At 39.7% G+C, this 13,601-nt stretch overlaps 1 protein-coding gene across 3 annotated transcripts in view; it reads right to left on the bottom strand.

Annotated features, from left to right (window-relative positions):
* The window catches only part of LOC127873293 (transport and Golgi organization protein 1 homolog), an 88,197-nt gene that overhangs the window by 6,853 nt on the left and 67,743 nt on the right, over window positions 1-13,601 (bottom strand). For 2 of the 3 annotated variants that reach the window (XM_052417079.1, XM_052417081.1), the window contains 5 exons: window positions 12,699-12,766; window positions 6,693-6,778; window positions 5,640-5,724; window positions 2,684-2,997; window positions 1,126-1,150 (listed from right to left, as the gene is read on the bottom strand). In XM_052417079.1, coding sequence (XP_052273039.1) covers window positions 1,126-1,150; window positions 2,684-2,997; window positions 5,640-5,724; window positions 6,693-6,778; window positions 12,699-12,766 — 578 coding nt within the window. The remainder of the gene's footprint in view (window positions 1-1,125; window positions 1,151-2,683; window positions 2,998-5,639; window positions 5,725-6,692; window positions 6,779-12,698; window positions 12,767-13,601) is intronic. The other variant, XM_052417080.1, reaches the window with a different exon arrangement.

The raw sequence follows: 13,601 nt of genomic DNA, 5'->3' as shown, positions 1-13,601 counted from the left end.
AAAATAAGAAACTTAAAAGCAAAACTTCCCACTACAAACATTCCTTCAAAAACAAACATAACAACGATCAAACAGATAAATATCCCCCTTGTTACAGTATGTATGGTAAAAATAAATGCAAATCTATAAAATGGGGTTATTCCCTACATTAACTGTGATGCAGAAAATTGACATAGGACATAGGAGAAGTGGCTCTGTTTCAGAGCTTGTGTTAAAATGTTCTTATATACCCGACTTTAGCAGAACCAGGCAGAACTTTGATGGGATGCTTCTTAATTTAACCTGGACCAAATTTTCTACCCTTTATCATTGAGGATAATGCAAATAAAGATTCATCAAAGTTGGATAATAAATTCCTAAAATTTTCTGCAAAAATGAAAAATTCAATAGAAAATGTCATTTATTTTACAAAGGGCCAAAACTAACTGAAAATTTATAGGAGAGGAACAACCTAACAATATGTACTTGTCCATTTTTCCAGGGATGCTTCATATAAAAGTTGCATCAAATCCAAATCTTTCAATGGATGAAATTACACGAGGACAGATGGGCATCAAGAAGGTCAGAAACAATCATTGGGAAAATTCTTTTCCAACACATGCAAACTCAGTTCCATCAAAATTCGAATATGGATGGACAGAAAAGTTGCCACTATATGCCAATTTCGCCCAGAAAAAAAGTGCCAAGTCAAATTGAAATATTTCAATTCAATGCAAAGTTAAAAGTCAGAACAAGGCTTGGGACTGAATGGCTGATCACTAGAAAAATGGACATAACAAAATAATTCAGATACAGCCCTTATGACCTTCTGTATAAGGCATCATAATGTAAACTTTATATGCAGCTGAAAAATATATAGGGTATAGTATAGAAACAAAATTCAGAAGCAATATTGTTTTGTTTCCTTTGATTACAATTCATAAATACTGATACATTTAGGAAGTTGTTATATATTATAACCTGTAACCCATTTGACGTGGATGCATTGTAAAATCAAATAGAAATTTCCCTCAATTATTAAGTTACATATGTTAAAAAGTTTCAAACCAAATACTTAGGCAAACTGATGAATTCATAACAGTATAAAAACATGCAAACAGAAAAAATAATTTACTTTATTTCTACCTGAATGTATCACAAGTTTCTTTTCCTTAACATTATCAAAAAGAAAATGTTATGGTTCCAAAAAATGCAAATTATCTGTAAATTCACATTTTCTATACATATACAAATATTGTTAAAAAAGAGGTGTATAAAAAATAATTAAACGAAGATAACATTTTTCTTTTTCAATGTAAGTGGTATTACAAAATATAAAAATAAACAAGGGCTGTTTGTAAAACATGCATGCCCCCCATATGGACTTTCAGTTGAAGTGGCAGCCATTGTGTGAGTACGTTTTTTGTCACTGTGACCTTGACCTAGTGACCTGAAAATCATTAGGGGTCATCTTCCAGTCATGATCAATTTACCTATGAGGTTTCATGATCCTAGGCCTAATTATTCTTGAGTTATCATCAGGAAACCATTTTACTGTTTCGAGTCACTGTGAAATTGACCTTTGACATAGTGACCTGAAAATCAATAGGGGTCATCTGCCAGTCATGATCAATGTACCTATGAAGTTTCATGATCCTAGGCGTAAGCATTCTAGAGTCATCATCCGAAAACCATTTTAGATATTGCAAAACTTTAACCAAGGTTACAGTTTTGGACAAACACAATTAATGAATTACTGTGACCTTCACCTTTGACCTAGCGACCTGAAAATCAATACGGGTCATCTGCCAGTCATGATCAATGTACCTATGAAGTTTCATGATCCTAGGCGTAAGCGTTCTTGAGTTATCATCTGGAAACCATTTTACTGTTTCGAGTCACTGTGACCTTGACCTTTGACCTAGTGACCTGAAAATAAATAGGGGTCATTTGCAAGTCATGATTAATGTACCTATAAAGTTTCATGATCCTAGGCGTAAGCATTCTTGAGTTATCATCCGGAAACCATTTGACTATTTCGAGTCACTGTGACCTTGACCTTTGACCTAGTGACCTGAAAATCATTAGGGGTCATCTGCCAGTCATGATCAATGTACCAATGAAGTTTCATGATCCTAGGCGTAAGCATTCTTGAGTTATCATCCGGAAACCATTTTACTATTTCCAGTCACTGTGACCTTGACCTTTGACCTAGTGACCTGAAAATCATTAGGGGTCATCTGCCAGTCATGATCAATGTACCAATGAAGTTTCATGATCCTAGGCCTAAGCATTCTTGAGTTATCATCCGGAAACCATTTTACTATTTCCAGTCACTGTGACCTTGACCTTTGACCTAGTGACCTGAAAATCTATAGGGGTCACCTGCCAGTCATGATCAATGTACCTATGAAGTCTCATGATCCTAGGTGTAAGCATTCTTGAGTTATCATACGGAAACCAGTTTACTATTTTGAGTCAATGTGAACTTGACCTTTGACCTAGTGACCTGAAAATCAATAGGGGTCATCTGCCAGTCATGATCAATATACCTATGAAGTTTCATGATCCTAGGCCTAAGTGTTCTTGAGTTATCATCCCGAAACCATCTGGTGGACTGACAGAAGGACCGACATGAGCAAAACAATATACCCCCTCTTCTTCGAAGGGCTTAATAATAGAAAATAACAGGAAAAAAGCTTACCCATTCTAGAACTATCTCTGGAGTCGTCCATTTCCGATGAGCTGCCAATAGGAACAGGGGGGCTTCGTAAATGAGGGGGAGGGGGTCGTGGAAAGGGGGGCCGGGGACCTCGCATATGGGGAGGGGGAGGGGGAAACCGATCAAAAGGTGGCGGAGACCTTCGGTCACCGGGGAATGGATGTCGAACAGCGAATGGTGGTGGTGATGTGGCGCTATGGTGAGGAGGGGGAGGAGGTCTGACCCCAGGGGGGAGTCTCATCGCCCCAGGGGGTGGGGGGATCCTGTCTGGGCCCGGCGACTCCCTGTAGTCATCCCTACAACCAAGAAGGGAAATGTTTTAACCATAGGCAGCACATGTTGGACAAAACTGATGTAAACAAATAAACAATAAAAGATGTGTGTTCTTCATGAAACAACAGGTAAAACCAAACACTTAAGAAACTGATTTGCGCCTTTTTTTTAAAAACAAGATTGAATTCAATGAATGAAACCAAAATGCCTAAATGTAAAACAGTTGGCAAACATGACCAACACAATTCAAATATACTATGAATTAGTTTCCACTTATTTTAATACATACTGACAGGGTTATTGACATTTTTTTGTACAAATTATGTACAATAAGTAACATTACACTGTTGCAATAAATTTATTACAAGGCAAATATCTGTTTCAAGTCTGTCAAAGAAAAGCCAACAACTGCAGTTTAAATGATATATTCAGGAAGATAAAAACAAATCATAATTCACATAAATTATATGTCTGCTTTTTACTTAAATTTAATTTAATTTACACTATACATAAATACCAAAATGTAGCATTGAACAAAGTATTGTACACTTGAATTCTCAATGGCTAAATCAGCATCTTCCTTAAAGAAACAAGATTGAGCAATTAATAAAGTGCTCACTAACAACGATAATTTATAAAGCTCGTAAAGCCAAGCATGATCCCATGAACTAGCATGATGCTTTTTAGATGAAGCTTTCAATGCTTTCAATCCTATGCATCAGGTCAGTGTTTTGTCAGCAAATAAAGACCCTTTAAAGGCCTATATCTGGTTAGGCTTGCAATAAATGGAAACATGCTTGTACTTTCGATTTGACAGCCACTAATTATCAGAAAGCGTGTTTAATAGGGCAAGACAGCCAAATAACAGGAATAAGGCTATATGATGAGGTTTGTGAATTTGGAAACACTTCTTTCGAGGAAAGTACCCTATCCCTAATTGGGTTCACCAAAACTAATTACTTTCATGTAGATGTTGTAAAACTGACAATTTTAACCGCTTCATGCAAAAATGGGTCCTATGCCAAATGTGCCCAGCATAGCTCCAGACCAGCCTGTGCAGTCAGGTCCGGTGCTACCCTGTCCCTATAACTGTTTCGTTGTCTGATTAGTTAACAAGGTAGCTCCTGACCAGACTGCACTAATGCGCAGAGCCATTTTATATCCTAACCATAGTTCAAAACTCACCGAGGAGCAGTTATAACACACACACATATAAATATTAACAATATTTGCACTGACAAATTTCTGAAAAATAAGTATTACAAAAGCAAGTGTTTTTTAAGAGAATTTTTTTTCAAAGACTGTACATAATTCTTTTTAAATGCACAATTAATAACATTTTGAAAACAATAACCAACCACTCCGTAGCATATTCTGATTATATACTAGTATACATCATTGTTCCAATGTTAAGGTAATGTTAGACTGATTATAATTGAGATATATAATACAGTAATGTCCAAATTATTTTCCAAATATACAACAATATATAAGTCAGTTTAGTAATTTACTAGAACAGTTAAATATAAATATATAATTATAGTGTTTATTATGTTGTTATAATGATACACTTTATACACCTTTGCACCAACTCACCCAAATATGTATATATTTTTGGTAAACAAACCTACTTAAATCAAACATAATTTATAACTTATTTGACTTTTTTTCAACATAATAAACCAAATATAAGCAGCATAATTAGCAAAGCCTTTAAAACTTAACAAAACGTTAAATTAAATATGAATTCATTTTTATCTATAAAATTAATTTAGATTAAAACCATCATTAAAGAAATGTCACCGAATTATGTCATAGATTAAATACCAACTAGAGCTTTGTCACAGACGTGATGAATACCCCCACATGCCACATTGACACAGAATATTTTGCATGTTGTCTTAACAAAAAAAAGCGGTCACCATGCTCAATGTTCACAACGCACTAAGTGACCCCGTGACCTAGTTTTTGACCTGGCATGGCCCATGTTCTAACTTGACCTACACATCATCTAGATACAAATTTTGACCAATTGTGGTGAAGATCGGATGAAAACTACTTGAATTAGAGAGCGGACACTATGCTGAATGTGTAAAACGTACTAAGTGACCCTGTGACCTAGTTTTTGATCTGGCATGGTCCATGTTAGAACTTTGCCTTAAGATCATCTAGATACAACTTTTGACCAAGTTTGGTGAAGCTCAGATGAAAACTACTTGAATTAGAGAGTGGACACCATGCTCAGTGTTTAAAACGCACTAAGTGACCCCGTGACCTAGTTTTTGACCCGGCATGACCCATATTCGAACTTGACCTAGACATCATCTAGATACAACATCTGACCAAGTTTGGTGAAGATCGAATTAAAAATCATCTTGAATTAGAGAGCGGACACTTAATACGGACCGACAGACCGACCGACAGATCGACCGACCGACAAGCTCACTCCTATATACCCCCTAAACTTCGTTTGTAGGGGTATGAATATCCATCGATATAAGTAAATTTATATTTTTTTTTTTCAATTTGAAAATTCTTTAACAAATTTTAAATGTATATATTCATGCATGTAGTAACAACTGCTTTTCACTCATGTTTATTAAAACCTCTCAATTCACACAGGACATGTTAGCGCGTATTAGTACGAGTACATTGGCAAGCAAACCTAAGGCGTGGGGTTACATGTCCATGAACTGACCCTCTGGATCCTGGTCTCTCTGGGGGTGGGGGAGGGGGGCCATTCAACAAACCTGGACAAAACAGAAATACACAAGATTTTTTTTTTTGGATTTCTTACTATTGTCTTTCAGTATTTTTCCCTCACATCATGATGTTCAATTACCAACTCACACTTTTCCTTGGTCAGCTGGTTTACCAGTACTTAGTGCAAATACTTCCTACAGTTACATACAACTGCAATAATTGGAGTCATGTTCTGAGAAAACTGGGCATAATGCATGTGCGTAAAGTGTTGTCCCAGATTAGCCTGTGTGTCCACACAGGCTTATCAGGGACGACACTTTCCGCTTTTATGACATTTTTTGTTAAAATGAAGTCTCTTCTTAGCAAAAATCCAATTTAGCTGGAAAGTGTCGTCCCTGATTAGCCTATGCCGACTGCACAGGCTAATCTGGAATGACACTTTACGCACATGCATTATGCCCAGTTTTCTCAGAACGCGACTCATTGAATCAGAGGTAGTGGGACAATGGCCGTTGACAGGATTTCATGACCAATGACCCACACTAGTTTTTTGGCTGGTTTGGAAATCAAACATGCCATTTTCAGATTTGTGTCCAAGGCTTTACTTGCTGAACTTGTTTGCCCATCATACCAATAAGATTTTAGTTTCAATTTCAACATATGTAGTAGTTTTGTGCTTCAAATACAACTGCAAAATATTGGGTACATTTTTTAAGCTGATGTTTTTACAATATAAACTTTGCCAATGAGCAGTATGTCTGCTGCATTGTGTAAAACAGTTTTTTTTCAGGGCTACATAACTATAGTAAATGAATAATTATGCTTGGCATGAAAAGTCTTGAGGAAAATAACAGAACGTATTAACGTAAAACATTTTTGGTGCAACATTACCAAAAGCAATGTTCAAGCTCCAAATTTGTACAACAAGTTCAACATTTATTTGCATATGTTTTCTTTAATATGTTTGATTGATCTTGAATCTTTACGGATCTCAATCCAATACGATTGCCCCTACCAGGCGGGGGCATTCCCCGGTGAGTGATTGGTCGAATGAGGCCAGGAGGTGGGGCCTGCAGTAACTTCCTCTCCAGCTCTGTCAATCTGAAGGTAAATATATGAGGCATGTTATGGGAAAACTGACGTGCCGTAAGTGTCCTCCTGGGTCCGAATTTACAATGCGAGAAAACTTTCATTCAACCGAGGCAGAATGCACAGTCTAATGGGGATACCATGATCAACCCAGGCAGCTTGAAGAGGTTAAGTGGGCACCTGGATTAACTTGGGCAGTTCAAACAGGCTAATGGGGATGCTTGTATAAAAAAGGCAGTCAGTGCAGGCCAATAGGTACACAGGGATCAAACAAAGCAGTTTGCACAGGCAATAGGGATGCCTCAATCAAAATGCACAGGCTTTTTTTTGAAAGTATGCACAGGCTTATGGAGACTCCTCAATCAGCAAAGGCAGTCAGCTACAGGCTAATGGGACATCTGGATCAGCTAAGGTAATCTGCACAGGCTAATGAGGACGCATTGTTCAGCCATAGTAGTCCAACTAGAAATGGCGCGGCAGAGGCCGACGCGTATCCCCACAACGCATGTTTGACCCAGGGGCGCCCCATGGTTGGTAATGGGTCCATGCATAGTTGAGATTGACTGTATTGTCATAAGAGAAGTTCAGTATCTATTAGAAGTGAATCGGTGTAGAAATGAAGAAATTATAGTAAAAGACAATTTTGGGTTGGTGGGGCCTATTATGGGTGGGGCGCCCAAGGGTTGGTAAAGGGGCCATACATAGTTGAGATTGACCTTATTGTCATAAGAGATGTTCAGTATCAATTTGAAGTAAATCGGTGTAGAAATGAAGAAATTATAGTAAAGGGAAATTTTGCGTGGGCGTGGCCTATGTGGGCGGGCGCCCCAGGGTTGGTAATGGCGCCATGCATAGTTGAGATTGACTGTATTGTCATAAAAGAGGTTCAGTATCAATTTGAAGTGAATTGGTGTAGAAATGAAGATATTATAGAAAAAGGCAATTTTGGGTGGGCGTGGCCTATGTTGGTGGGGGGCCCCAGGGTTGGTAATGGGGCCATGCATAGATGAGATTAACTGTATTGTCATAAGGGAGGTTCAGTATCAATTTGAAGTGAATCGGTGTAGAAATGAAGAAATTATAGTAAAAGGCAGTTTTGGGTGGGCGTGGCCTATGTGGGTGTGGCTTATTATGAGCGGGGCACCTCAGGGTTGGTAATGGGGCCATAAATAGTTTTGAGATTGACCGTATTGTCATAAGAGAAGTTCAGTATCAATTAGAAGTTAATCAGTGTAGAAATGAAGAAATTATAGTAAAAGACAATTTTGGGTAGGTGTGGCCTTTTATGGGCGGGGCGCCCCAGGATTGGCAATGGGGCCTTACATTGTTGAGATTGACTGTATTGTCATAAGAGTCGTTCAGTATCAATTTGAAGTAAATCGGTGTAGAAATGAAGAAATTATAGTAAAAGGCAATTTTGGGTGGGCATGGCCTATGTGGGCGGGGCGCCGCAGGGTTGGTAATGGCGCCATGCATAGTTGAGATTGACCGTATTGTCATAAAAGAGGTTCAGTATCAATTTGAAGTGAATTGTGTAGAAATGAAGAAATTATAGTAAAAGGCAATTTTGGGTGGGCGTGGCCTATGTGGGCGGGGCGCCGCAGGGTTGGTAATGGGGCCATGCATAGTTGAGATTGACCGTATTGTCATAAAAGAGGTTCAGTATCAATTTGAAGTGAATTGTGTAGAAATGAAGAAATTATAGTAAAAGGCAATTTTGGGTGGGCGTGGCCTATGTGGGCGGGGCACCCCAGGGTTGGTAATGTGGCCATGCATAGTTGAGATTGACCTTAGTGTCATAAGAGAGGCTCAGTATCAATTTGAAGTAAATCGGTGCAGAAATGAAGAAGTTCATGTAAAATAAGATAAAAAAATGAGTGAAAATCTCTGACCCGGCCCGCTCCAACCCCCATAACTTTTGACCCAGGGGTCAGATCAAAATTCCGTCACTGTCACCGTCGCACATATGCTCATAGCTACCACGTTTGTAAGTTTCAAGGTTCTATTGCTAATAGTGTAGGAGGAGCAGGTGGCCAGGACGGACGGACTGACAGATGGACAGACGCACATCAATACAATATCCCCACGTTTTTGGGATAATAAGGCTAATGGAGATGCCTGGATCAACGGCCATCTGAACAGGTTAATGGGGGCAGTAATATCTGCCTACAATTTACCGGTATTAATAGTTAGAAATACTTCCTTGAAACCAAGAAAACAATAACAGCCAAGAGGCGTTCCAGACTGGACAGCATGTTTAGAATGCACAATCTGACCTCAGATGACAATGTACCAGACTGGACAGCATGTTTAGAATGCACAATTTGACCTCAGATGACAATGTACCAGACTGGACAGCATGTTTAGAATGCACAATTTGACCTCAGATGACAATGTACCAGACTGGACAGCATGTTTAGAATGCACAATCTGACCTCAGATGACAATGTACCAGACTGGACAGCATGTTTAGAATGCACAATTTGACCTCAGATGACAATGTACCAGACTGGACAGCATGTTTAGAATGCACAATTTGACCTCAGATGACAATGTACCAGACTGGACAGCATGTTTAGAATGCACAATCTGACCTGGGATGACAATGTACCAGACTGGACAGCATGTTTAGAATGCACAATCTGACCTGGGATGACAATGTACCAGACTGGACAGCATGTTTAGAATGCACAATCTGACCTGGGATGACAATGTACCAGACTGGACAGCATGTTTAGAATGCACAATCTGACCTGGGATGACAATGTACCAGACTGGACAGCATGTTTAGAATGCACAATCTGACCTGGGATGACAATGTACCAGACTGGACAGCATGTTTAGAATGCACAATCCTACCTGAGATGACAATGTACCAGACTGGACAGCATGTTTAGAATGCACAATTTGGCCTCAGATGACAATGTACCAGACTGGACAGCATGTTTAGAATGCACAATCTGACCTCAGATGACAATGTACCAGACTGGACAGCATGTTTAGAATGCACAATCCTACCTGAGATGACAATGTACCAGACTGGACAGCATGTTTAGAATGCACAATCCTACCTGAGATGACAATGTACCAGACTGGACAGCATGTTTAGAATGCACAATCCTACCTGAGATGACAATGTACCAGACTGGACAGCATGTTTAGAATGCACAATCTGACCTGGGATGACAATGTACCAGACTGGACAGCATGTTTAGAATGCACAATCCTACCTGAGATGACAATGTACCAGACTGGACAGCATGTTTAGAATGCACAATTTGACCTCAGATGACAATGTACCAGACTGGACAGCATGTTTAGAATGCACAATCTGACCTCAGATGACAATGTACCAGACTGGACAGCATGTTTAGAATGCACAATCCTACCTGAGATGACAATGTACCAGACTGGACAGCATGTTTAGAATGCACAATCCTACCTGAGATGACAATGTACCAGACTGGACAGCATGTTTAGAATGCACAATCTGACCTGAGATGACAATGAACCAGACTGGACAGCATGTTTTGAATGCACAATCTGACCTGGGATGACAATGTACCAGACTGGACAGCATGTTTAGAATGCACAATCTGACCTGGGATGACAATGTACCAGACTGGACAGCATGTTTAGAATGCACAATCTGACCTCAGATCACAATGTACCAGACTGGACAGCATGTTTAGAATGCACAATCTGACCTGGGATGACAATGTACCAGACGGGACAGCATGTTTAGAATGCACAATCTGACCTGGGATGACAATGTACCAGACTGGACAGCATGTTTAGAATGCACAATCTGACCTGAGATCACAATGTACCAGACTGGACAGCATGTTTAGAATGCACAATCTGACCTGGGATGACAATGTACCAGACTGGACAGCATGTTTAGAATGCACAATCTGACCTGGGATGACAATGTACCAGACTGGACAGCATGTTTAGAATGCACAATCTGACCTGGGATGACAATGTACCAGACTGGACAGCATGTTTAGAATGCACAATCTGACCTGGGATGACAATGTACCAGACTGGACAGCATGTTTAGAATGCACAATCTGACCTGAGATCACAATGTACCAGACTGGACAGCATGTTTAGAATGCACAATCTGACCTGGGATGACAATGTACCAGACTGGACAGCATGTTTAGAATGCACAATCTGACCTCAGATCACAATGTACCAGACTGGACAGCATGTTTAGAATGCACAATCTGACCTGAGATGACAATGCACCAGACTGGACAGCATGTTTAGAATGCACAATCTGACCTGAGATGACAATGCACCAGACTGGACAGCATGTTTAGAATGCACAATCTGACCTCAGATCACAATGTACCAGACTGGACAGCATGTTTAGAATGCACAATCTGACCTCAGATCACAATGTACCAGACTGGACAGCATGTTTAGAATGCACAATCTGACCTGAGATGACAATGTACCAGACTGGACAGCATGTTTAGAATGCACAATCCTACCTGAGATGACAATGTACCAGACTGGACAGCATGTTTTGAATGCACAATCTGACCTGAGATCACAATGTACCAGACTGGACAGCATGTTTAGAATGCACAATCTGACCTGAGATCACAATGTACCAGACTGGACAGCATGTTTAGAATGCACAATCTGACCTGAGATCACAATGTACCAGACTGGACAGCATGTTTAGAATGCACAATCTGACCTGAGATCACAATGTACCAGACTGGACAGCATGTTTAGAATGCACAATCTGACCTGGGATGACAATGAACCAGACTGGACAGCATGTTTAGAATGCACAATCTGACCTGAGATCACAATGTACCAGACTGGACAGCATGTTTAGAATGCACAATCTGACCTGGGATGACAATGTACCAGACTGGACAGCATGTTTAGAATGCACAATCTGACCTCAGATCACAATGTACCAGACTGGACAGCATGTTTAGAATGCACAATCTGACCTGGGATGACAATGTACCAGACTGGACAGCATGTTTAGAATGCACAATCTGACCTCAGATGACAATGTACCAGACTGGACAGCATGTTTAGAATGCACAATCTGACCTGAGATCACAATGTACCAGACTGGACAGCATGTTTAGAATGCACAATCTGACCTGGGATGACAATGTACCAGACTGGACAGCATGTTTAGAATGCACAATCTGACCTCAGATCACAATGTACCAGACTGGACAGCATGTTTAGAATGCACAATCTGACCTGGGATGACAATGTACCAGACTGGACAGCATGTTTAGAATGCACAATCTGACCTGGGATGACAATGTACCAGACTGGACAGCATGTTTAGAATGCACAATCTGACCTCAGATGACAATGTACCAGACTGGACAGCATGTTTAGAATGCACAATCTGACCTGGGATGACAATGTACCAGACTGGACAGCATGTTTAGAATGCACAATCTGACCTGGGATGACAATGTACCAGACTGGACAGCATGTTTAGAATGCACAATCTGACCTGGGATGACAATGTACCAGACTGGACAGCATGTTTAGAATGCACAATCTGACCTCAGATGACAATGTACCAGACTGGACAGCATGTTTAGAATGCACAATCTGACCTCAGATCACAATGTACCAGACTAGACAGCATGTTTAGAATGCACAATCTGACCTCAGATCACAATGTACCAGACTGGACAGCATGTTTAGAATGCACAATCTGACCTGGGATGACAATGTACCAGACTGGACAGCATGTTTAGAATGCACAATCTGACCTGGGATGACAATGTACCAGACTGGACAGCATGTTTAGAATGCACAATCTGACCTGGGATGACAATGTACCAGACTGGACAGCATGTTTAGAATGCACAATCTGACCTGGGATGACAATGTACCAGACAGTATTAATTCAGAAAAGGAAGATACTTACTTATGCCTCAACATTCCACACTCGTGTTTGGATTCCTTTAGTTCTCGTTCTGCTGCCCGCGTCGCCAACTTAAACATAGAAAATAGATTCCTCGAAGATATTTGAAAATTTAGGTATCTGACATCCAATACTTTCAGTTCCGACATACACAACTGATATTTTCAGTCTATGTTATCAGATCTTCCCCCAGGAGATTGCTAAGCCCAGGGTGTGTGTGCGTCTTATGCCATTAAAAGAGGTACCGCAATGTTTACAAAAAGTTTTTCTTTTACGTACTTAAATGATCAAAATTAATTGTACATCAGAGCTACAAGATTATTGTCAAGCAATATAAGTCCCCTACCGGCTCCACCATTGTCAGAAATTTCACCATTTTCAGATTTTTTAATATATATATTTGTTGCCATAGCAACCAGAATTTTTCACGTAGGAAAAAAATGAAATGATGTGCATAATGTCCATATTGCCATCTATCCATGTTTCAAGTTTCATGAAAAAATATTAAGAACTTTAAAAGTTATCGCAGGATCCAGAAAAGTGTGACAGACAGACTGATTGACAGACTGACTGACTGACTGACAGACGGAGCGCAAACCATAAGTCCCCTCTGGTGAAACCAGTAGGGGACTAATAAAAGCACTAGACATCAGCTATGATTTACTTTAAGGAAAGGATATTCCAGGAAAAATTTGTGTAGTCGTTGATTTTTGAGTCTGAGGTTTACTGAAATATAGTGCTTATTAATAACTCTATATGGAAGTAGTGATGGTAGTGGTAGGTGACTATAATAATGATGATGTGGTGGCAGAGATAAAAGTGATGATAATGACATAGATTACCATATATTTGTTGATGACACTGATGATCTTGACAATAATGTATACTTATGATTAACTTTTGAAT

Source organism: Dreissena polymorpha, chromosome 3, assembly GCF_020536995.1.
Source record: "Dreissena polymorpha isolate Duluth1 chromosome 3, UMN_Dpol_1.0, whole genome shotgun sequence".
Lineage (NCBI taxonomy): Eukaryota > Metazoa > Mollusca > Bivalvia > Myida > Dreissenidae > Dreissena > Dreissena polymorpha.
Note: the sequence above shows the minus strand (reverse complement) of the source record. Positions and strands in the feature narration are given on the sequence as shown.